We start from the raw sequence: 26,660 nt of genomic DNA, 5'->3' as shown, positions 1-26,660 counted from the left end.
GGTTCTAAGCACTTCAGTTTGGAACCTCGTGACCGCTACGGTCGCAGGTTCGAATCCTGCCTCGGGCATGGATGTATGAGATGTCCTTAGGTTAGTTAGGTTTAAGTAGTTCTAAGTTCTAGGGGACTGATGACCTCAGAAGTTAAGTCCCATAGTGCTCAGAGCCATATGAACCATTTTTATTAGCAGTTCGTAACAGACCGTAAAAATACGAAACTTTAAAAGTTCAAGTTTCTGTATGTGTTCAACCTGAGGTGCACTCAACAGAATCACACACAGAAAATAGCATCAAATCCAAATAATGGTCATAAACCCCACAGAGATGAATGATTTTATCCAATCTCGTAACTAAAGAATTTTGAAGCACTTACTTCCAAACACAAAGGTGCCACGCTTAGGGCCAGAAACATACTCCAGCTGTCGCAGCTACTCTGTTACTATCATCTGAATTGTCAAAAACACGAAAAGTACGGATTCGAACATTTTTCTACTATAATATCTTTAAATAATATCTTTCGAGCATCATCCAAGATATTACAGCTGATTTCTCAGCTGGTTTTCTTACTATAGCAGTACCTAGACGTGCAGACATCCTCACTCTGAGCCCTAAAGTGGCTCAGCCATGGCCGACGTCTTACAGTTTGAACTACTCGTGAGTGGTCTCCTGCTGACGGAACTGCCTGACGCTCTCTAAATTATCGATACGTTATGAAAACCTCTGCAAACCTCTTTGCTCAAGTTTGCCCAAAGATTTCCCTTCTCAAAACAACCACCGTCCATGATTAGTTCTGTCTTTTCTACAACTGAAACAATCACACCTTCAATCATCATTTTCATGGGAATGTAAAGAGAGGACCTAGAAAATATGACTAGTAAAATGAAAGTCAGTTTAAAGGCATTTTCAGATTCAAATGGCCATTGTGTGAGCGAATTATTTTGCGTAGCTTCTCGTTGTGCAACCACAAACTCCTATGATCGGTATAACAATCTTTAATGTTATCACCCCGAAGGGCTTAAATGGAGCACATGACTAGTACATAATTATGTTTAATACTGAAGATGTACATGAGTCACATGTTTTTATTTATTATTTGCAGGTACATCGCCGAACGAGCTAAATACGGAGAACCCACAAAACATTACGGTTGCTGTGGGCCAAGAGACAGGATGTAATAGGGGAGGACACAAAGAGGATAAACCCTGCAAGGGTAGAAACAATAACAGCGATTCGAAGCCAAAACACGAGCAGCCAACAACGCGTGAATACAAACCTACAACTACAACGGAGAAACAAATTTCGGATAAAACTACAATTGCAACAGAGAAAACAAATTCTGGACAAACCTACAACTACAACAGTCAAACAAAATTCGTACAAACGACTTCAGCCAAACCTACAACTACAACGGAGACTCAAATTTCGGATAAACCTACAATTGCAAAAGAGAAAACAAATTTTGTACAAACCTACAAGTACAGTGAAACGAAATTCGTACAAACGACTTCAGTCAAACGTACAACTACAACGGAGACTCAAATTTCGGGACCCTTACAACATTTTCTGGGGCAAAGAATGGACAGCTTGTGGACCATATATTAACACGATTGCATCAAATTTGACTTCGGGAACCACAACGTTGGGGAGGATTATAATCCTGTAGGATGTGTATAGGAAGATCCCAATAGCAATGTGAAGGTTTGAATAAAAACGGAACAAACGAAAAAATACAGGATTCGTCAAGTATCGCTGTGATATTTTACTAACAACAAGACACTATATTAATTCTAGCTGTCACCAAGTAAATGCATCTGGGAATAATTTACGCAGCTGATGATTACAGTGAGAGTGGATATCATCTTTATACTGTGCTTTCCTAACATCCTTCAAGGGGAGGCAAGTCTTAATTGAAATGTCCCTGGAGTCGCCAGTATGCCTGTAAGGGTACTCCAACAGATCAAGAAGCATTTGTAATTTCTGAAGAAAATTCAGTCATCCTTCACCACCAGAAAACAAACATCCTAGTCAGCAGCTTAACAAATCCCCCAGCCGCATTGCAAACGCCAATTTTACCGAGAAATATAATGTCATTAAGCGTATGAAAGTAGTCACGGAAATCTATTCCAGGAGTTGACATTTAGTGCGTTCAACTTTTGTGGTACTGTACAATTCTTTCTTGATGTTTTCTTATTATTCTTTCCGAAGAATATCTCCGAAGGACCATCACGATTTAATACCTGTTACTTTTCTTCTGTTTTATCATTGAAGATGTGTCGGCTGAACCTTACATAATCATATAATTACCTTATATGTTTTTTTTTAAATTCCTGAAAGACATTTATTGATGTATGTTTAATAATGAAATACAATAATTAATTTTTATGGTGTTTAACGGCCGTGTCAAAGAGATAGGTGTTAAGCGTTACAGCTTTTTCCGAGGATATTACAAATGCATACCTGAGGTTTTCGTTCTTGTACTTTAGTAAGCTTTCTGTCACAGCTGCATGAGTCACCAATACAATCCAAACAGCGATATAAACATAAAAACTTATGTTACAGGAATCAAGCAATTAAATTTTTTGGTTTGTGTGATGTAAGAGGTGGAATTTATATTGCCACCTGTCCCTTTTCACTATTAACTACATTTCACTCTTGAAGAGAATTTTTCGTAACACTATGTTTTTATTATTTGTTAATGTTTCCTTGGCTCTCCAACAATATACTGTAACGTTCTGTGAAAGAAACGTTTCATTAAATAAGTTTTGCCTTGAAATTAAACGAATTTCATTTATTAATATTTGAATTTAGTCTTTAATTTGTCTTTATTTCCCACATACTATTACCACTGATTGAGTGCAGATGGTTAGCTGCAAAAATTAATTTTTTGGTATGAACAAATTCTTGCAATTAATTTAATTGTTAGCTTTTGCTCCGGTTTTTAAACTGAGATGTGATTAATTTCACTAAGACAGCCCAGAATCAAGCAAAACGTTTGTCATGACTGCCTACAAATTTAGAGACAAAAACGATTTCTATGTCATTCAGTTTCTGAAATCACATTAGTTTTACTATTACTAAAATGGGGCAAACGAGCCACATAAATCTGATTACAGTGCTCGGTTTTCCGATATGAATTCGAAACAGTATATCGACTGAAGGAGATAAAATTTCACAACGATTGTACCAACAACTACAACTACATATCTGTCCCACAAGCATTGGGTGCATAGTGTCACTGTCAGGATCAGTTTTCTCTGACATCCCCCCCCCCTCCCCCGACACACACACACACACACACACACACGCACACACACACACACACACACACACACACACCAAATCCACATTTGTCTCCTTTATTTTGAGTAACGCACGTGAACAAAAATTGCCAGAATCGAAAGCAAATTGGAGAATGTGATACTTTATTTGACTCGTGTAGGAACATTAAAAAAAAGAAAATGGTTCAAATGTCTCTAAGCACTTAACATCTGAGGCCATCAGTCCACCAGACTTAGAACTACTTGAACCTAACTAACCTAAGGACATCACACACATCCACGCCCGAGGCAGGATTCGAACCTGCGATCGTAGCAGCTGTACGCGGTTCCGGACTGAAGCGCCTAGAACCGCTCGGTCACAGCGGCCGGCGTCGGAAATAAGCAGCGTAGAACCTAAATGCTGATATGTGACATGAATCTTGCAGTCACAGAATCATAAATATGTGTAAACGCGTTGCTGGTTTTTTCTATCTCTCTTTTTCTTCCTAGTTAACCAAATCTGTCAAGATTATATGTTCGTTTAAATTACAGTTATTTGTTTGAAAGCACATGGACTAACAGAATTTTATCGCTTGTACTGTGCTTTTAGAATCTAATGTTTTCACTCAGCCCGCACTTCATTTATCCCAGTTATTGGGCTGTTAAAGGCGATTACTAAGAACATGAGTGGGAGCCCCGACTTTCAGCTTAATGATGATTGTGGTAACCATCTAGGGTATGAGCCCCACCTCATCATCGCGATCTGCAGGCAGCGTGCGAGTCAAAGTATGCTGCCTTCCCGACCAAATGTAGAAAAGGCTAGAGAACACCTTCGTCCAACAGTGTACGTCATTAGCCGATGACGGTCCCAGAATAAAGCGCAAGAGCAACATTGGAAAGCTGGCATCCTCTGTCGGCGGCTGTAACATGTCTAAAACATTTGCTGAGTGAACCTCACTACTGACTATGTCCTACGAGCTGCCAAAGATATATTGGAGAGCCACAAGAGAAGACAAAAAGATACATAATGGTTGTTAGTCCAGCAACTTCTCATGAAATATGAGACAGAAGATATAAGCTTAAATGGACCAAATCAAAGCGAAGTGCGAAAGCACCTTGATCGTGCCACACTGGGAATCACTATGGACATTGATAGCTTTACACACGCACTGCGCGCTGCTGCGAGCTCACACAGATTAAGCCTGCATGTTGTATGACCCGACAGGTATCAGTACAAAGCTCTCCGATTATACATAGGACCTCTAGGACCCCGTGTGACGAATGCACTTTAACCAAAACAATGGAAGCACAATATATGTAGAAAATACCTCGGTAGGAAATATGTTGTCAAAGGTCAACAAGGCTTTTGGGATGAGTCTACAAATTGAATTTCGGACCGTACAGCGAGATGCTACATCAACCGATACTGGCCCCATAGATCGACACCACCAGCGGTAGAGCCATTTTCAACGCCAAGCAGGCATGCAGTCTCATTTGGAGGATGCTGTTGCTGCGGTACTTTGCAAGAGTACAGACATTTCAGTTAGGTAGTGAACACATATATTAATGTGGACTAGTCTGAGGCTACAGTGACTGACAACAGAAATCCTTTCCAACAATGATCAAGTATTGCGAATGTGCATCCCGATGGCTCCCAATACGATGACTCCGTCAGCTACACCTTTGCACATATCAAGAATAAAAACAGTGAGCTATTTCGCCTTCCGAAAAAGTGTAAATTTACATGGCTGAACTCTTGGCCATTGAAAACGCAATAATATACAGCACGATCAACACTGATAACCGTTATCGTAACAATGATGGACTCACTGTCTGTGTTTCGCGACACTGATAACAAATGATAAACATAAAGGGTATTGTTGCTTACCATACCAAATAGCTGCCGCCGTATCAGAGCTAAAAGAAATAGTACAGAGATATTATTTGTATTGCCCATGGGGCATGCTTGGATTGTGGGAAACGAGAAAGCCCACCGACTGACAACGAATGCAACAAAGACTGGAATACGAAAGCAATGCAATCCAGTGGACGATTTAATTGCTGTAGGCAGAGACGTGGTCAAAAGCGAATGGGACAATGTGTGGTATACCGAAAATCTGCACTAACTGACCTGAAACAAACAAGTCCACTTACATTTACAGAGGGTCCGATGGTATTAAAAGCGGTGGCTCGTTATTTTCAGGTTACTAATACTTGCTGTAGGGGCTGTGATTTTTTATATTTTGTCTAAACCAGCAAGGTAAAACAGAGGCCACTACTTCCACCACATCAAGTGGATTTAGTGCTCACGTACTCACACTGAGCAGTGAACACTTCCCAGTTTATCAATGGGGAATAATTGAAAATGATGATTACTGTTTTCGGTGCCATGCGTGCAGTGGTCGTGCCAGGCGCACGATATTGAATCTTTATCCTATCGTTAATGGCGCGAGACCTGCGCGACCTCATAGCAACCGTTATTGTTCTGCATTATTCTGTGACACTAGGGATGATTTCACGCAATGAAAGGGAGAATGTAAGGTTAATGGACCCATTTATGAAACAGTTGAAAACTGAACAATAATAAAAACAAAGGGGGGTGGGGAAAGCAGATTCGAGTTCAGCAGCCTGCCCCAACGTACGTTCATAACAAGCCACGATAGCAGGCGAAAAGGAATTTTAGGAACGATCGCCGTATTATCAAATGGGGTCCAATTTACTAAAGGATGGGGTTGCAGGCATGCAACGACCACCACCATGAATCAGCCAAAGACTAAGAAAGATGCTACTGTGCGTGAATCGCTAGGTAGCCTCCCGTACTAAAAGAATAAAACCCGCATGACGCGAAGCTATTCATAATGACCTACAAGGTTCCCTCTGAGCCGCAGGGCGCGAATCTAAAGTGCACGTCGGCGCTCATGCTTACCGAACTTCATCTCCGGGAAGCAGCACCTCCCGCGAAAAACGGGCGCGTACCAGAACCGGCCAGTAACAGGGCCGGAATATCACAGGGAGGCGACCACGCGATGTTTAAAATCGAGCAGAAATAGCAGTTACAAGGTTGGTAAGGCAGGTTGGGGAACTGAGAACAGGAGAAACTTTGGCCACTACTGAACGTTCAAACGACACCACGAGCTACCATGGCGATCGGAAAAAGGAACAGGAAGCCATCATGGCTGCTAGGAAGACTGCTGCCTTTGCCCATAAATAAAGAAAATTCCTAGCGCCAAGATCCTCTCACAGATCAGTATGAGACAAACTGTAAAAATCGTCGAATAAATCAGGCAACCCACAGAAATTATTAATATTGCCTGAATTATTATTTTGCCGAATATCAGAATGCTGGGATTAGAAATATGAAATGCGAGCACTGAATGGTGAATGAAGTGCGCGTCTTTCAGTGTGTTAGAAAGTGGTATGAAATGTAAATTAGCTGGCGTAGGAGACAACAGACAGTTCACAATGGTCATTGCCTTAAAAATCAGTCAGGGGTGCTACAACCATTACCTCTAGCATCTGTGTTATAGCATCCTCATGAAGCGATTTTAGGGGGACCCAGAATGTGAACGGCTGTGCACACAAGACCACACTGGTCTGTTGCTAGATGTCTATTAAGTTCAAGGTCATCTCCTCACAACCCGCTGCCCCTTCTCCATCCCGCCTCCCAGCTCCCTATCCCTTCTATGCCAGTTGAATTACGTGTAAATAGCAAACAAATTTAAAGAGCATTACCTGTTGGTTGGGGATATGAGACCAGCCTGCATCACTGCAAGGTTTATCCAAGACAGATAATCTAACTCATTAGTACAATTGATGGGTTCAGCCGTGCGTCTGTATAATTTATAACACAATTATGTGAACTTTCAGTTCCTGCCATAATAATCCCCCCCCCCTCAAAAAAAAATATGACCCGATTATTGTAATTTATGACCCAAAAAGTGCTGCGAAGACGTCTGATATGTAACAGTCTTCGTTTGACTCAAACATACGTCCACATTTGTCTTCCTTGAGGTCGCCAACATGGAAAATAAATGAACCATCAGTGCAAGCTAAAATTTACTTACACCTGACATGAAATCATACACTACTGGCCATTAAAATTGCTACACCAAGAAGAAATGCAGATGATAAACGGGTATTCATTAGGCAAATGTATTATACTAGAACTGACACGTGATTACATTTTCACGAAATATGGGCGCATAGATCCTGAGAAATCAGTACCCAGAACAACCACCTCTGACCGTAATAACGGTATTGATACGCCTGGGCATTGAGTCTAAAGAAGCTTGGATGACTTGTACAGGTACAGCTGCCCACGCAGCTTCAACACGATACCACAGTTCATCAAGAGTAGTTACTGGCGTATTATGACGAGCCAGTTGCTCGGCCACCACTGACCAGACGTTTTCAATTGGTGAAAGATCTGGTGAGTGTGCTGGCCAGGGCAACAGTCGAACATTTTCTGCATCCAGAAAGGCCCGTACAAGACCTGCAACATGCGGTCGTGAATTATCGTGCTGAAATGTAGGGTTTCGCAGGGATCGAATGAAGGGTACAGCCACGGGTCGTAACACATCTGAAATGTAACGTCCACTGTTCAAAGTACCGTCAATTCGAACAGGAGGTGACCGAGACGTGTAACGATACCATCACGCCGGGTGATACGCCAGTATGGCGATGACGAATACACGCTTCCAATGTGCGTTCACCGCAATGTCGCCAAACACGGATGCGACCATCATGATGCTGTAAACAGAACCAGGATTCATCCGGAAAAATGACGTTTTGACATTCGTGCACCCAGGTTCGACGTCGCGGACACCATCGCAGGCGCTCCTGTCTGGGAGACCACAGCCATGGTCTCCGAGCTGATAGTCTATTCTGCTGCAGACGTCGTCGAACTGTTCGTGCAGATGGTTGTTGTCTTGCAAACGTCCCCATCTGTTGACTCAGGGATCGAGACGTGGCTGCACGATCCGTTACAGCCATGCGGATAAGATGCCTGTCATCTCAACTGCTAGTGATACGAGGCCGTTGGGATCCAGCACGGCGTTCCGTATTACTCTCCTGAACCCACCAATTCCATATTTTGCTAACAGTCATTGGATCTCGACCAACGCGAGCAGCAGTGTTGCGATACGATAAACCGCAATTGCGATAGGCAACTGTTGTGTACATAGTTCCGCGTAGTCAGCGCATACACAACTTTCCCACTAGAGCGCGCGCCGCTAAGCACAACAGCGCAGGCGCAGCGCTCGTCCGCACTACGAGATGGCGCTGCCATACAGACGGACCAAATTCTGCTTACGCCGATCCGCGTATTAAAATGTAATGCAGCCAATGAGATTGCTGCTAACGTAGAACCTTTTCTCATCGCGGATCACACTCGCGTGGTGATACCTGAACGCGGGAGGTATTATAACGAGTGTACAGACCTCCGATTAGTCAGTCTGCATTAGTCTGCATTAGTCTGTAGTCAAGTTTCAGTCTGCGCCTAATAAGATTACCAGATTCCTGTACATAGCCATGAAGATAAATGTATAGACACTTATGTCAAGTATCAGAGAATAAGATTAACGTGCCAAGACCAAAGGAACTTCAGATTGTCAATTGTAAATAGCATCCAGTACCAAGTTAAGTTATTTTCAGGCTTGTTATTATTTTAATAAATGTGTGTGAAAATTAATCAAGTTCTGTTTAAAGTTGGCCACCGTGAATCTGCTACTCTAAGCGTGTAAGTGGCATTTCTAACGTCTGACCTAACGGCAGAAGATAAACACGCCACGATAAGACCGCGAGACATATTGCTGACACTCGCCTACTTCGTTAGAGCGACAAGTCAAATAATCTCATGGTGCGTGTACCGAAGGTCTTACAGTACGCACACCACAGCTACAATCTGACCTTTATCAAAGTCGGAAAAGTGTTGTTGTTGTTGTGGTCATCAGTCCTGAGACAGGTTTGATGCAGCTCTCCATGCTACTCTATCCTGTGCAAGCTTCTTCATCTCCCAGTACCTACTGCAACCTACATCCTTCTGAATCTGCTTGGTGTATTCATCTCTTGGTCTCCCTCTACGATTTTTACCCTCCACGCTGCCCTCCAATGCTAAATGGGTGATCCCTTGATGTCTCAGAACATGTCCTACCAATCGATCCCTTCTAGTCAAGTTGTGCCACAAAGTCCTCTTCTCCCCAATATCTCCTCATTAGTTATGTGATCTACCCATCTAATCTTCAGCATTCTTCTGTAGCACTACATTTCGAAAGCTTCTATTCTCTTCTTGTCCAAACTATTTATCGTCCATGTTTCACTTCCATACATGGCTACATTCCATACAAATACTTTCAGAAATGACTTCCTGACACTGAAATCTATACTCGATGTTAACAAATTTCTCTTCTTCAGAAACGCTTTCCTTGCCATTGCCAGTCTACATTTTATATCCTCTCTACTTCGACCATCATCAGTTATTTTGCTCCCCAAATAGCAAAACTCCTTTACAACTTTAAGTGTCTCATTTCCTAATCTAATACCCTCAGCATCTCCCGACTTAATTCGACTACATTCCATTATCCTCGTTTTGCTTTTGTTGATGTTCATCTTAAATCCTCCTTTCAAGACGCTATAATTCCGTTCAACTGCTCTTCCAAGTCCTTTACTGTCTCTGACAGAATTACAATGTCATCGGCGAACCTCAAGGTTTTTACTTCTTCTCCATGGATTTTAATACCTACTCCGAATTTTTCTTTTTTTTCCTTCACTACTTGCTCAATATACAGATTGAACAACATCGGGGAGAGGCTACAACCCTGTCTCACTCTCTTCCCAACCACTGCTTCCCTTTCATGACCCTCAACTCTTATAACTGCCATTTGGTTTCTGTACAAATTGTAAATAGCCTTTCGCTCCCTATAAGTCGTAGGGCCAGTATTGCCTCACGTGTTCCAATAATTCCACGGAATCCAAACTGATCTTCCCCCAAGGTCGGCTTCTACTAGTTTTTCCATTCGTCTGTAAAGAATTCGCGTTAGTATTTTTCAGCCGTGACTTATTAAACTGATAGTTCGGTGATTTTCACATCTGTCAACACCTGCTTTCTTTGGGATTGGAATTATTATATTCTTCTTTAAGTTCTGAGGGTATTCCGCCTGTCTGATACATCTTTCTCACCGGATGGTAGAGTTTTGTCAGGGATGGCTCACCCAAGGCTATCAGTAGTCACAATGGAATGTTGCCTACTCCCGGGGCCATGTTTCGACTTAGGTCTATCAGTGCTGTGTCAAACTCTTCACGCAGTATCATATCTCCCATTTCATCTTCATCTAAATCCTCTTCCATTTCCATAATATTGTTCTCGATTACATCGCCCTTGTATAGACCCTCTATATACTCCTTCCACCTTTCTGCTTTCCCTTTTTGCTTAGAACTGGGTTTCCATCTGATCTGATATTCATGCAAGTGGTTTTCTTTTCTCCAAAGGTCTCTTTAATTTTCCTGTAGGCATTATCTATCTTACCCCTAGTGATATACGCCTCTACATCTTTTCATTTATCCTCTAGCCATCCCTGCTTAGCCATTTTGCACTTCCTGTCGATCTCATTTTGAGACGTTTCTATTCCATTTTACCTGCTTCATTTAATGCATTTTTGTATTTTCTCCTTTTATCCACTAAATTCAATGTCTCTTCTGTTACCCAAGGATTTCTATTATCACTCGTCTTTTTACCTACTTGATCCTCTGCTGCCTTCACTATTTAATGTATCAAAGCTACCCATTCTTCTTTTACTGTATTTCTTTCCCCCATTCTTGTCAATCGTTCCATAATGCTCTCCCTGAAACTCTGTACAACCTCTGGTTTAGTCAGTTTATTCAGGTCCCATCTCCTTAAATTACGACCTTTTTGCAGTTTCTTCAGTTTTAATCTACAGTTCATAACCAATAGATTGTGGTCAGAGTCCACATATGCCCCTGGAAATGTCTTACTATTTAAAACCTGGTCCCTAAATCTCTGTCTTACCATTATATAATCTATCTGAATCCTTCCAGTATCTGCCAGTCGTGGTGACCGAGTGGTTTTATGTGATTCAGTCCGGAACCACGCGACTGCTACGCTCGCAGGTTCGAATCCTGCCTCGGGCATGGATGTGTGTGATGTCCTTAGGTTAGTTAGGTTTAAGTAGTTCTAAGTTCTAGGGGACGGATGACCTCACATGTTAAGTCCCATAGTGTTCAGGGCATTTGAACCATTTTGAACCTTCCAGTATCTCGACGCTTCTTCCATGTATACAACCTTCTTTCATGATTATTGAACCAAGTGTTAGTTATGATTACGTTATGCTCTGTGTAAAATTCTACCAGTCGGCTTCCTCTTTCATTCCTTACCACCATTCCATATTCACCTGCTACGTTTCCTTCTCTTCCTTTTCCTACTATCGAATTCCAGTCACCCATCATTATTAAATTTTCGTCTCTCTTCACTATTTGAATAATTTCTTTTATCTCATCATACGTTTCATCAATCTCTTCGTCATCTGCGGAGCTAGTTGGCATATAAACTTGTTCTACTGTGGTAGGTTTGTCTTCTTAGCTATCTTTTCCACAATAATGCGATCACTATGCTGTTTGTAGTAACTTGACCGCATTCGTATTTTTTATTCATTATTAAACCTACTCCTCCATTACCCTTATTTGATTTTGTATTTATAATCCTGAATTCACCTGACCGGAAGTATTGTTCCTCCTGCCACCGAACTTCACAAATTCCCACTATATCTAACTTTAAGCTATCCATTTCCCTTTTTAAATTTTCTAACCTAATTTCTGATGTACAGGAAAATTTCTAGTGATTTCCAATCATGGGATGTTATTCTAATGCTCTTTTGGTCACAAGTGACAGGGAAATTAACTAATAAGATCTATGAAACTATATTCAGGTATATAATGCTCCCGCTCAGTAGAAATATCCATGTTGTTGTGGTCTTCAGTCCTGAGACTGGTTTGATGCAGCTCTCCATGCTACTCTATCCTGTGCAAGCTTCTTCATCTCCCAGTAACTACTGCAACCTACATCCTTCTGAATCTGCTTAGTGTATTCATCTCTTGGTCTCCCTCTACGATTTTTACTCTCCACGCTGCCATCCAATGCTAAATTTGTGATCCCTTGATGCCCCAAAACATGTCCTACCAACCGATCTCTTCTCCCCAATCCTATTCAATACCTCCTCTTTAGTTACGTGATCTACCCACCTTATCTTCAGCATTCTTCTGTAGCACCACATTTCGAAAGCTTCTATTCTCTTCTTGTCCAAACTGGTTATCGTCCATGTTTCACTTCCATACATGGCTACACTCCATACAAATACTTTCAGGAACGACTTCCTGACACTTAAATCTCTATTCGATGTTAACAAATTTCTCTTCTTCAGAAACGATTTCCTTGCCATTGCCAGTCTACATTTTATATCCTCTCTACTTCGACCATCATCAATTATTTTACTCCCTAAATAGCAAAACTCCTTTACTACTTTAAGTGTCTCATTTCCTAATTTAATCCCCTCAGCATCACCCGATTTAATTTGACTACATTCCATTATCCTCGTTTTGCTTTTGTTGATGTTCATCTTATATCCTCCTTTCAAGACACTGTCCATTCCGTTCAACTGCTCTTCCAAGTCCTTTGCTGTCTCTGACAGAATTACAATGTCATCGGCGAACCTCAAAGTTTTTACTTCTTCTCCATGAATTTTAATATCTACTCCGAATTTTTCTTTTGTTTCCTTTACTGCTTGCTCAATATACAGATTGAATAACATCGGGGAGAGACTACAACCCTGTCTCACTCCTTTCCCAACCACTGCTTCCCTTTCAAGCCCCTCAACTCTTATAACTGCCATCTGGTTTCTGTACAAATTGTAAATAGCCTTTCGTTCCCTGTATTTTACCCCTGTCAACTTCAGTATTTGAAAGAGAGTATTCCAGTTAACGTTGTCAAAAGCTTTCTCTAAGTCTACAAATGCTAGAAACGTAGGTTTGCCTTTTCTTAATCTTTCTTCTAAGATAAGTCGTAAGGTTAGTATTGCCTCACGTGTTCCAACATTTCTACGGAATCCAAACTGATCTTCCCCGAGGTCCACTTCTACTAGTTTTTCCATTCGTCTGTAAAGAATTCGCGTTAGTATTTTTCAGCTGTGACTTATTAAACTGATAGTTCGGTAATTTTCACATCTGTCAACAACTGCTTTCTTTGGGATTGGAATTATTATGTTCTTCCTGAAGTCTGTGGGTATTTCACCTGTCTCATACATCTTACTCACCAGATGGTAGAGTTTTGTCATGACTGGTTCTCCCAAAGCCATCAGTAGTTCTAATGGAATGTTGTCAACTCCCGGGGCCTTGTTTCGACTCAGGTCTTTCAGTGCTCTGTCAAACTCTTCACGCAGTATCATATCTCCCATTTCATCTTCATCTAAATCCTCTTCCATTTCCATAATATTGTCCTCAAGTACATCGCCCTTGTATAGACCCTCTATATACTCCTTCCACCTTTCTGCTTTCCCTTCTTTGCTTAGAACTGGGTTGCCATCTGAGCTCTTGATGTTCATACAAGTGGTTCTCTTCTCTCCAAAGGTCTCTAATTTTCCTGTAGGCAGTATCTATCTTACCCCTAATGAGACAAGCCTCTACATCCTTACATTTGTCCTCTAGCCATCCCTGCTTAGCCATTTTGCACTTCCTGTCGATCTCATTTTTGAGACGTTTGTATTCCTTTTTTCCTGCTTCATGTACTGCATTTTTATATTTTCTCCTTCCATCATTAAATTCAATATTTCTTCTGTTACCCAAGGATTTCTATTAGTCCTCGTCTTTTTACCTACTTGATCCTCTGCTGCCTTCACTACTTCATCCCTCAGAGCTACCCATTCTTCTTCTACTGTATTTCTTTCCCCCATTCCTGTCAATTGTTCCCTTATGCTCTCGCTGAAACTCTCTACATCCTCTGGTTCTTTCAGATTATCCAGGTCCCCTCTCCTTTAATTCCCACCATTTTGCAGTTTCTTCAGTATCAATCTGCAGTTCATATCCAATAGATTGTGGTCAGAATCCACATCTGCCCCTGGAAATGTCTTACAATTTAAAACCTGGTACCTAAATCTCTGTCTTACCATTATATAATCTATCTGATACCTTTTAGTATCTCCAGGATTCTTCCAGGTATATAACCTTCTTTTATGATCCTTGAACCAAATGTTAGCTATGATTAAGTTATGCTCTGTGCAAAATTCTACAATTCGGCTTCCTCTTTCATTTCTTACCCCCAATCCGTATTCACCTACTATGTTTCCTTCTCTCCCTTTCCCTACTGACGAATTCCAGTCACCCATGACTATTAAATTTTCGTCTCCCTTCACTACCTGAATAATTTCTTTTATCTCATCATACATTTCATCAATTTCTTCATCATCTGCAGTGCTAGTTGGCATATAAACTTGTACTACTGTAGTAGGCATGGGCTTTGTGTCTATCGTGGCCACAATAATGCGTTCACTATGCTGTTTGTAGTAGCTAACCCGCACTCCTATTTTTTTATTCATTATTAAACCTACTCCTGCATTACCCCTATTTGATTTTGTATTTATTACCCTGTAATCACCTGACAAAAAGTCTTGTTCCTCCTGCCACCGAACTTCAGTAATTCCCACTATATCTAACTTTAACCCATCCATTTCCCTTTTTAAATTTTCTAACCTACCTGCCCGATTAAGGGATCTGACATTCCACGCTCCGATCCGTAGAACGCCAGTTTTCTTTCTCCTGATAACGACGTCCTCTTGAGTAGTCCCCGCCCGGAGATCCGAATGGGGGACTATTTTACCTCCGGAATATTTTACCCAAGAGGACGCCATCATAATTTAATCAAACAGTAAAGCTGCATGTCCTCGGGAAAAATTACGGCTGTGGTTTCCCCTTGCTTTCAGCCGTTCGCAGTACCAGCACAGCAAGGCCGTTTTGGTTAATGTTACAAGGCCAGATCAGTCAATCATCCACACTGTTGCCCCTGCAACTACTGAAAAGGCTGCTGCCCCTCTTCAGGAACCACATGTTTGTCTGGCCTCTCAACAGATACCCCTCCGTTGTGGTTGCAGCTACGGTACGGCCATCTGTATCGCTGAGGCACGCAAGCCTCCCCACCAACGGCAAGGTCCATGGTTGATGGGGGGGGGGGGGGGGGGGAGAAATATCCATACTGATGCAAAAGATACATGGTTGCCAAATTTTTCGTTAATAGTTCTAATAAGCATTTGTGGCCTGACAAGGGAAAACAGCTGAAGGGACTGGGTTTTAATTTTCGGTGTATGACCCGAAATATCATTAGCCGACATCGAACATTTATGTCCGTGAGGTCTCGAATGCCATAGTTCTGCATAAACCATATCAGTAGGTGTTTATATTATTTTGTCTAGCTTCTTTTGCCTCACCCCTACTTGCCTGTTTCATTTTATCGTCTTCTGTTATCGAGTCTCAGTTTCAATCGTGCTTACTATGGGCACAAGGCTGTCTAATTTTTTATTTATTTCGATGATTACAGCTTGAAGCTACTGTCACCGCTTCCTGAGCTAGTGACAACAGGGCACCTTTCCAGTTATGCCCCAAAAAATAAATCAACAACATAAATTAACTTTCATCACTCCGATTAAATGAAGTATCGCACAACGGAGAACGCTCCCTGACACGCTCATCAGCCAGTATATGCGGTATAGAGGGAGTAGAAATTTGCTTTTGCCCATAAACTGTTTACGTTCAACTTCTGATTCTGGCTTAATTTATTTTAGTCATTTAATTATCCTCCTGAATCAAATACAATCAATTACTGGGAATTTATTTGGACTAGGGATGATTGAAGGTTTCCTTCATCATATCAAGGGTAACACAGGGATGTTGCTATGCAGAATTTATTTCTCAGATTGACAATGACATTACCGTTTAATCACCCCTTCAGAGCAGGAATTTTACATCGGCAATGCTATGTGTAATAATTCCCAATTGGGATCAGTCTTGGTCTCCAAGAGTCGTAGATCGTCACACTATTAGGTAGCAGGAAGGTCTCATATAATGGAAATCTCTCACTACACAGAGTTCTCCCAGCTATACAAGATATTTTCTTTATTGAATACTACAGTGTGAATATCACTGTAGTGGGAAGGATAAGCATCGGAGATCAGCAGAATGTGGTTCTGACTATCGGATCTCATAACAACGTGACACACACAAAATTCAAGCAAAATTCACCACACATAATGCTTGCATAGCAAAGCTGTAATGATTCTGATATTCACTGAACTGCCATTGCATCCTAAGCCCCTGTACAGTGCACAAAGCATTCGTAGCCACACGTGGCAGAACAAGTAGTGCGATAACAGGTCACAAGGAAAAAATGAAAAATAACCATCATTAATCAATAAAATACTCTCACTAATCTGTTACTTTCCTTATCAATCATGAACATTAACAAAGAACACACACTAACGATAAGTCAGTTTATGTCCCATCCAGTAGCTTTTCCGCCATATACTATTACATAACTACAATGATTTCTCATAGTTAGCGTCCATTACCAGCGAGGATGTGAACCGTTGTTCATCTCTGAGTCAGAAACATAATCCATGAAATGTTAAAATTTATCCCGTTAAACTGTCCTGATTAACGTTCTAACATATACAACAATTATTAGCAGTTCGGCCGGCCGGTGTGGCCGTGCGGTTCTAAGCGCTTCAGTTTGGAACCGCGTGACCGCTACGGTCGCAGGTTCGAATCCTGCCTCGGGCATGGATGTGTGAGATGTCCTTAGGTTAGTTAGGTTTAAGTAGTTCTAAGTTCTAGGGGACTGATGACCTCAGAAGTTAAGTCCCATAGTGCTCAGAGCCATATGAAACATTTTTATTAGCAGTTCGTAACAGACCGTAAAAATACGAAACTTTAAAGCTTAAAGTTTCTGTATGTGTTCAACCTGAGGTGCACTCAGCAGAATCACACAAAGAAAATAGCATCAAATCCAAATAATGGTCATAAACCCCACAGAGATGAATGATTTTATCCAATCTCGTAACTAAAGAATTTTGAAGCACTTACTTCCAAACACAAAGGTGCCACGCTTAGAGCCAGAAACATACTCCAGCTGTCGCAGCTACTCTGTTACTATCATCTGAATTGCCAAAACACGAAAAGTACGAATTCGAACATTTTTCTACTATAATATCTTTAAATAATATGTTTCGAGCGTCATCCAAGATAATACAGCTCATTTCTCAGCTGGTTTTTTTACTATACCAGTACCTAGACGTGGAGACATCCTCACGCTGAGCCCTAAAATGGCTCAGCCGTGGCCGACGTCTTACAGTTTGAATCAATCGTGAGTGGTCTCCTGCTGACGGAACTGCCTGACGCTCTCTAAATTATCGATACGTTATGAAAACCTCTGCAAACCTCTTTGCTCAAGTTTGCCCAAAGATTTCTCTTCTCAAAACAACCACCGTCCATGATTAGTTCTGTCTTTTCTACAGCTGAAACAATCACACTTTCATTCATCATTTTCATGGGAATGTAAAGAGAGGACCTAGAAAATATGACTAGTAAAATGAAACTCAGTTTAAATGCATTTTCAGATTCAAATGGCCATTGTGTGAGCGAATTATTTTGCGTAGCTTCTCGTTGAGCAACCACAAACTCCTATGATCGGTATAACAATCTTTAATGTTATCACCCCGAAGGGCTTAAATGGAGCACATGACTAGTACATCATTATGTTTAATAATGAAGATATACGTGAGTCAAATGTTTTTATTTATTATTTGCAGGTACATCGCCGAACGAGCTAAATACGGAGAACCCACAAAACATTACGGTTGCTGTGGGCCAAGAGACAGGATCTACAACTACAACGGAGAAACAAATTTCGGATAAATCTACAATTGCAACAGAGAAAACAAATTCTGGACAAACCTACAACTACAACAGTCAAACAAAATTCGTACGAACGACTTCAGCCAAACCTACAACTACAACGGAGACTCAATTTTCGGATAAACCTATAATTGCAACAGAGAAAACAAATTCTGGACAAACCTACAACTACAACAGTCAAACAAAATTCGTACAAACGACTTCAGCCAAACCTACAACTACAACGGAGACTCAAATTTCGGGACCCTGTAAACGTATTTGGGTGCGAAGAATAGACAATTGGGGGAACATACATTACCACATTTGCACCATATGTGACTTCGGTGGATTGTAATTCTGTAGGATGTGTATAGGAAGATCCCAATAGCAATGTGAAGGTTTGAATAAAAACGGAACAAACGAAAAAATGCTGGATTCGTCAAGTGGTCTCTGTGATATTTTGCTAACAACAAGACACTACATTAATTCTACCTGTCACCAAGTAAATGCATGTGGGAATAATTTACACAGCTGATGATTACAGTGAGAGTGGATATCATCTTTATGCTGTGCTTGACTAACACCCTTCAAGGGGAGGCAAGTCTTAATTGAAATGTCCCTGGAGTCGTCAGTATGCCTGTAAGGGTACTCCAACAGATCAAGAACCATTTGTAATTTCTGAAGAAAATTCAGTCATCCTTCACCACCAGGAAACAAACCATCCCAGTCAGCAGCTTAACAAATCCCCCAGCCGCATTGCAAACGCCAATTTTACCGAGAAATATAATGTCATTAAGCATATGAAAGTAGTCACAGAAATCTATTCCAGGAGTTGACATTTAGTGCGTTCAACTTTTGTGGTATTGTACAATTCTTTCTTCATGTTTTCTTATTATTCTTTCCGAAGAATATCTCCGAAGGACCATCACGATTTAATACCTGTTACTTTTCTTCTGTTTTATCATTGAAGATGTGTCGGCTGAACCTTACATAATCATATAATTACCTTATATGTTTTTTTAAAATTCCTGAAAGACATTTATTGATGTATGTTTAATAATGAAATACAATAACTAATTTTTATTGTGTTTAACGGCCTCATCAAAGAGACAGGCGTTAAGCGATACAGCTTTTTCCGAGGATATTACAAATGCATACCTGAGGTTTTCGTTCTTGTACTTTAGTAAGCTTTCTGTCACAGCTACATGAGTCACCAATACAATCCAAACAGCGATATAAACATAAAAACTTATGTTAGAGGAATCAAGCAATTAAATCTTTTGGTTTGTGTGATGTAAGAAGTGGAATTTATATTGCCACCTGTCCCTTTTCACTATTAACTACATTTCACTCTTGAAGAGAATTTTTCGTAACACTATCTTTTTATTATTTGTTAATGTTTCCTTGGCTCTCCAACAATACACTGTAACGTTCTGTGAAAGAAACGTTTCATTAAATAAGTTTTGCCTTGAAATTAAACGAATTTCATTCATTAATTTTTGAATTTAGTCTTTAATTTGTCTTTATTTCCCACATACGATTACCACTGATTTAGCGCAGATGGTTAGCTGCAAAAATTAACTTTTTGGTATGAAAAAATTCTTGCAATTAATTTAATTGTTAGCTTTTGCTCCGGTTTTTAAACTGAGGTGTGATTAATTTCACTAAGACAGCCCAGAATCAAGAAAAACGTTTGTCATGACTGCCTACAAATTTTAGAGACAAAAACGATTTCTATGTTATTCAGTTTCTGAAATCACATTAGTTTTACTATTACTAAAATGGGGCAAACGAGCCACATAAATCTGATTACAGTGCTCGGTTTTCCGATATGAATTCGAAACAGTATATCGACTGAAGGAGATAAAATTTCACAACGATTGTACCAACAACTACAACTACGTATCTGTCCCACAAGCATTGGGTGCATAGTGTCACTGTCAGGATCAGTTTTCTCTGACATCCCCCCCCCCTCCCCCGACACACACACACACACACACCAAAATCCACATTTGTCTCCTTTATTTTGAGTAATGCACGTGAACAAAAATTGCGAGAATCGAAAGCAAATTGGAGAATGTGATACTTTATTTGACTCGTGTAGGAACATTAAAAAAAAGAAAATGGTTCAAATGGCTCTAAGCACTATGGACTTAACATCTGAGTTCATCAGTCCACCAGATTTAGAACTACTTGAACCTAACTAACCTAAGGACATCACACACATCCACGCCCGAGGCAGGATTCGAACCTGCGATCGTAGCAGCCGCACGCGGTTCCGGACTGAAGCGCCTAGAACCGCTCGGTCACAGAGGCCGGCGTGGGAACATAAGCAGCGTACAACCTAAATGTTGATATGTGACATGAATCTTGCAGTCACAGAATCATAAATATGTGTATACGCGTTGTTGGTTTTTTCAATCTCTCTTTTTCTTCCTAGTTAACCAAATCTGTCAAGATTATATGTTCGTTTAAATTACAGTTATTTGTTTGAAAGCACATGCTAAGATCTTGTTATTACTGTCTTTGTAGGACTAACAGAATTTTATCGCTTGTACTGTGCTTTTAGAATCTAATGTTTTCACTCAGCCCACACTTCATTTATCCCAGTTATTGGGCTGTTAAAGGCGATTACTAAGAACATGAGTGGGAGCCCCGACTTTCAGCTTAATATGGAAGTTAGTAGGAATATAAAAAAAGGGAGGAAGGTTTATCTGTTTAGCAAGAGTAATAGAAGGCAGATTTCAGACTACCTAACAGATCAAAACGAAAATTTCTGTTCCGACACTGACAATGTTGAGTGTTTATGGAAACAGTTCAAGGCAATCGTAAAATGCGTTTTAGACAGGTACGTGCCGAGTAAAACTGTGAGGGACGGGAAAAACCCACCGTGGTTCAACAACAAAGTTAGGAAACTACTGCGAAAGCAAAGAGAGCTTCACTCTAAGTTTAAACGCAGCCAAAACCTCTCAGACAAACAGAAGCTAAACGATGTCAAAGTTAGCGCAAGGAGGGCTATGCGTGAAGCTTTCAGTGAATTCGAAAGTAAAATTCTATGTACCGACTTGACAGAAAATCCTAGGAAGTTCTGGTCTTACGTTAAATCAGTAAGTGGCTCGAAACAGCATATCCATACACTCCGGGATGATGATGGCATTGAAACAGAGGATGACACGCGTAAAGCTGAAATACTAAACACCTTTTTCCAAAGCTGTTTCACAGAGGAAGACCGCACTGCAGTTCCTTCTCTAAATCCTCGCACAAACGAAAAAATGGCTGACATCGAAATAAGTGTCCAAGGAATAGAAAAGCAACTGGAATCACTCAACAGAGGAAAGTCCACTGGACCTGACGGGATACCAATTCGATTCTACACAGAGTACGCGAAAGAACTTGCCCCCCTTCTAACAGCCGTGTACCGCAAGTCTCTAGAGGAACGGAGGGTTCGAAATGATTGGAAAAGAGCACAGGTAGTCCCAGTCTTCAAGAAGGGTCGATCTGTTGTAGAATTTTAGAACATGTTTTTTGCTCGAGTATCATGTCGTTTTTGGAAACCCAGAATCCACTATGTGGGAATCAACATGGATTCCGGAAACAGCGATCGTGTGAGACCCAACTCGCTTTATTTGTTCATGAGACCCAGAAAATATTAGATACAGGCTCCCAGGTAGATGCTATTTTTCTTGACTCCCGGAAGGCGTTCGATACAGTTCCGCACTGTCGCCTGATAAACAAAGTAAGGGCCTACGGAATATCAGACCAGCTGTGTGGCTGGATTGAAGAATTTTTAGCAAACAGAACACAGCATGTTGTTATCAATGGAGAGACGTCTACAGACGTTAAAGTAACCTCTGGCGTGCCACAGGGGAGTGTTATGGGACCATTGCTTTTCACAATATATATAAATGACCCAGTACATAGTGTCTGAAGTCCCATGCGGCTTTTCGCGGATGATGCTGTAGTATACAGAGAAGTTGCAGCATTAGAAAATTGTAGCGAAATGCAGGTAGATCTGCAGCGGATAGGCACTTGGTGCAGGGAGTGGCAACTGACCCTTAACATAGACAGTAATGTATTGCGAATACATAGAAAGAAGGATCCTTTATTGTATGATTATATGATAGCGGAACATACACTGGTAGCAGTTACTTCAGTAAAATATCTGGGAGTATGCGTGCGGAACGATTTTTAAGTGTAATGATCATATAAAATTAATTGTTGGTAAGGCAGGTACCAGGTTGAGATTCATTGGGAGAGTCCTTAGAAAATGTAGTCCATCAACAAAGGAGGTGGCTTACAAAACACTCGTTCGACCTATACTTGAGTATTGCTCATCAGTGTGGGATCCGTACCAGATCGGGTTGACAGAGGAGATAGAGAAGATCCAAAGAAGAGCGGCGCGTTTCGTCACAGGGTTATTTGGTAACCGTGATAGCGTTACGGAGATGTTTAACGAACTCAAGTGGAAGACTCTGCAAGAGAGGCGCTCTGCATCGCGGTGTAGCTTGCTCGCCAGGTTTCGAGAGGGTTCGTTTCTGGATGAGGTATCGAATATATTGCTTCCCCCTACTTATACCTCCCGAGGAGATCACGAATGTAAAATAAGAGAGATATTCGAGCGCGCACGGAGGCTTTCAGACAGTCGTTCTTCCCGCGAACCATACGCGACTGGAACAGGAAAGGGAGGTAATGACAGTGGCACGTAAAGTGCCCTCCGCCACACACCGTTGGGTGGCTTGTGGAGTATAAATGTAGATGTAGATGTAGAATGATGATTGTGGTAACCATCTAGGGTACGAGCCCCACCTCATCATCGCGATCTGCAGGCAGCGTGCGAGTCAAAGTATGCTGCCTTCCCGACCAAATGTAGAAAAGGCTAGAGAACACCTTCGTCCAGCAGTGTACGTCATTAGCTGATGACGCTCCCAGAATAAAGCGCAAGAGCAACATTGGAAAGCTGGCATCCTCTGTCGGCGGCTGTAACATGTCTAAAACATTTGCTGAGTGAACCTAACTACTGACTATGCCCTACGAGCTGCCAAAGATATATTGGAGAGTCACTAGAGAAGACAAAAAGTTATAACATGGCTGTTAGACCTGCAACTCCTCATGAAAAATGAGATAGAAGATATAAGCTTAAATGGACCAAATCAAAGCGAAGTGCGAAAGCACCTTGATCGTGCCACACTGGGAATCACTATGGACATTGATAGCTTTACACACTCACTGCGCACTGCTGCGACCTCACACAGATTAAGCCTGCATGTTGTATGACTCGACAGGTATCAGTACAAAGCTCTCCGATTATACATAGGACCTCTAGGACCCCGTGTGACGAATGCACTTTAACCAAAACAATGGAAGCACAATATATGTAGAAAATACCTCGGTAGGAAATATGTTGTCAAAGGTCAACAAGGCTTTTGGGATGAGTCTACAAATTGAATTTCGGACCGTACAGCGAGATGCTACATCAACCGATACTGGCCCCATAGATCGACACCACCAGCGGTAGAGCCATTTTCAACGCCAAGCAGGCATGCAGTCTCATTTGGAGGATGCTGTTGCTGCGGTACTTTGCAAGAGTACAGACATTTCAGTTAGGTAGTGAACACATATATTAATGTGGACTAGTCTGAGGCTACAGTGACTGACAACAGAAATCCTTTACAACAATGATCAAGTATTGCGAATGTTCATCCCGATGGCTTCCAATACGATGACTCCGTCAGCTACACCTTTGCACATATCAAGAATAAAAACAGTGAGCTATTTCGCCTTCCGAAAAAGTGTAAATTTACATGGCTGAACTCTTGGCCATTGAAAACGCAATAATATACAGCACGAACGACACTGATAACCGTTATCGTAACAATGATGGACTCACTGTCTGTGTTTCGCGACACTGATAACAAATGATAAACATAAAGGGTATTGTTGCTTACCATACCAAATAGCTGCCGCTGTATCAGAGCTAAAAGAAATAGTACAGAGATATTATTTGTATTGCCCATGGGGCATGCTTGGATTGTGGGAAACGAGAAAGCCCACCGACTGACAACGAATGCAAGAAAGACTGGAATACGAAAGCAATGCAATCCAGTGGACGATTTAATTGCTGTAGGCAGAGACGTGGTCAAAAGCGAATGGGACAATGTGTGGTATACCGAAAATCTGCACTAACTGACCTGAAACAGACAAGTCCACTTACATTTACAGAGGGTGCGATGGTATTAAATGCGGTGGCTCGTTATTTTCCGGTTACTAATACTTGCTGTAGGGGCTGTGATTTTTTATATTTTGTCTAAACCAGCAAGGTAAAACAGAGGCCACTACTTCCACCACATCAAGTGGATTTAGTGCTCACGTACTCACACTGAGCAGTGAACACTTCCCAGTTTATCAATGGGGAATAATTGAAAATGATGATTACTGTTTTCGGTGCCATGCGTGCAGTGGTCGTGCAAGGCGCACGATATTGAATCTTTATCCTATCGTTAATGGCGCGAGACCTGCGCGATCTCATAGCAACCGTTATTGTTCTGCATTATTCTGTGACACTAGGGGTGATTTCACGCAATGAAAGGGAGAATGTAAGGTTAATGGACCCATTTATGAAACAGTTGAAAACTGAACAATAATAAAAACAAAGGGGGGTGGGGAAAGCAGATTCGAGTTCAGCAGCCTGCCCCAACGTACGTTCATAACAAGCCACGATAGCAGGCGAAAAGGAATTTTAGGAACGATCACCGTATTATCAAATGGGGTCCAATTTACTAAAGGATGGGGTTGCAGGCATGCAACGACCACCACCATGAATCAGCCAAAGACTAAGAAAGATGCTACTGTGCGTGAATCGCTAGGTAGCCTCCCGTACTAAAAGAATAAAACCCGCATGACGCGAAGCTATTCATAATGACCTACAAGGTTCCCTCTGAGCCGCAGGGCGCGAATCTAAAGTGCACGTCGGCGCTCATGCTTACCGAACTTCATCTCCGGGAAGCAGCACCTCCCGCGAAAAACGGGCGCGTACCAGAACTGGCCAGTCATAGGGCCGGAATTTCACAGGGAGGCGACCTCGCGACGTTAAAAATCGAGCAGAAATAGCAGTTACAAGGTTGGTAAGGCAGGTTGGGAAACTGAGAACAGGAGAAACTTTGGCCACTACCGAACGTTCAAACGACACCACGTGCTACCCCGGCGATCGGAAAAAGGAACGGGAAGCCATCATGGCTGCTAGGAAGACTGCTGCCTTTGCCCATAAATAAAGAAAATTCCTAGCGCCAAGATCCTCTCACCGATCAGTATGAGACAAACTGTAAAAATCGTCGAATAAATCAGACAACCCACAGAAATTATTAATATTGCCTGAATTATTATTTTGCCGAATATCAGAATGCTGGGATTAGAAATATGAAATGCGAGCACTGAATGGTGAATGAAGTGCGCGTCTTTCAGTGTGTTAGAAAGTGGTATGAAATGTAAATTAGCTGGCGTAGGAGACAACAGACAGTTCACAATGGTCATTGTCTTAAAAATCAGTCAGGGGTGCTACAACCATTACCTCTAGCATCTGTGTTATAGCATCCTCATGAAGCGATTTTAGGGGGACCCAGAATGTGAACGGCTGTGCACACAAGACCACACTGGACTGTTGCTAGATGTCTATTAAGGTCAAGGTCATCTCCTCACAACTCGCTGCCCCTTCTCCATCCCGCCTCCCAGCTCCCTATCCCTTCTATGCCAGTTGAATTACGTGTAAATAGCAAACAAATTTAAAGAGCATTACCTGTTGGTTGGGGATATGAGACCAGCCTGCATCACTGTCAGGTTTATCCAAGACAGATAATCTAACTCATTAGTACAATTGATGGGTTCAGCCGTGCGTCTGTATAATTTATAACACAATTATGTGAACTTTCAGTTCCTGCCATAATAATCCCCCCCCCCCCCTCAAAAAAAGTTATGACCCGATTATTGTAATTTATGACCCAAAAAGTGCTGCCAAGACGTCTGATATGTAACAGTCTTCGTTTGACTCAAACCTACGTCCACATATGTCTTTCTTGAGGTCGCCAACATGGAAAATAAATGAACCATCAGTGCAAGCTAAAATTTACTTACACCTGACATGAAATCATACACTACTGGCCATTAAAATTGCTACACCAAGAAGAAATGCAGATGATAAACGGGTATTCATTAGACAAATGTATTATACTAGAACTGACATGTGATTACATTTTCAAGAAATATGGGTGCATAGATCCTGAGAAATCAGTACCCAGAACAACCACCTCTGACCGTAATAACGGTCTTGATACGCCTGGGCATTGGGTCTACAGGAGCTTGGATGACTTGTACAGGTACAGCTGCCCACGCAGCTTCAACACGATACCACAGTTCATCAAGAGTAGTTACTGGCGTATTATGACGAGCCAGTTGCTCGGCCACCACTGACC

At 41.5% G+C, this 26,660-nt stretch overlaps 1 protein-coding gene across 3 annotated transcripts in view; it reads left to right on the top strand.

Moving 5' to 3' along the window:
* The window catches only part of LOC126260197 (uncharacterized), a 231,378-nt gene that overhangs the window by 92,209 nt on the left and 112,509 nt on the right, over positions 1–26,660 (top strand). Inside the window, exon 3 of one of the 3 annotated variants that reach the window (XM_049957478.1) lies at positions 18,114–19,562. The exons of 1 other annotated variant lie outside the window; for it this stretch is intronic. In XM_049957478.1, the coding sequence (XP_049813435.1) occupies positions 18,114–18,553 (440 nt within the window). In that variant the 3' untranslated portion in view covers positions 18,554–19,562. Of the gene's footprint in view, positions 1–1,097; positions 2,598–18,113; positions 19,563–26,660 lie in introns of those variants that run through there. One more of the 3 variants, XM_049957477.1, reaches the window with a different exon arrangement.

This window comes from Schistocerca nitens, chromosome 5 (assembly GCF_023898315.1).
Source record: "Schistocerca nitens isolate TAMUIC-IGC-003100 chromosome 5, iqSchNite1.1, whole genome shotgun sequence".
Lineage (NCBI taxonomy): Eukaryota > Metazoa > Arthropoda > Insecta > Orthoptera > Acrididae > Schistocerca > Schistocerca nitens.
This window is presented reverse-complemented; position numbering and strand designations above follow the sequence as displayed.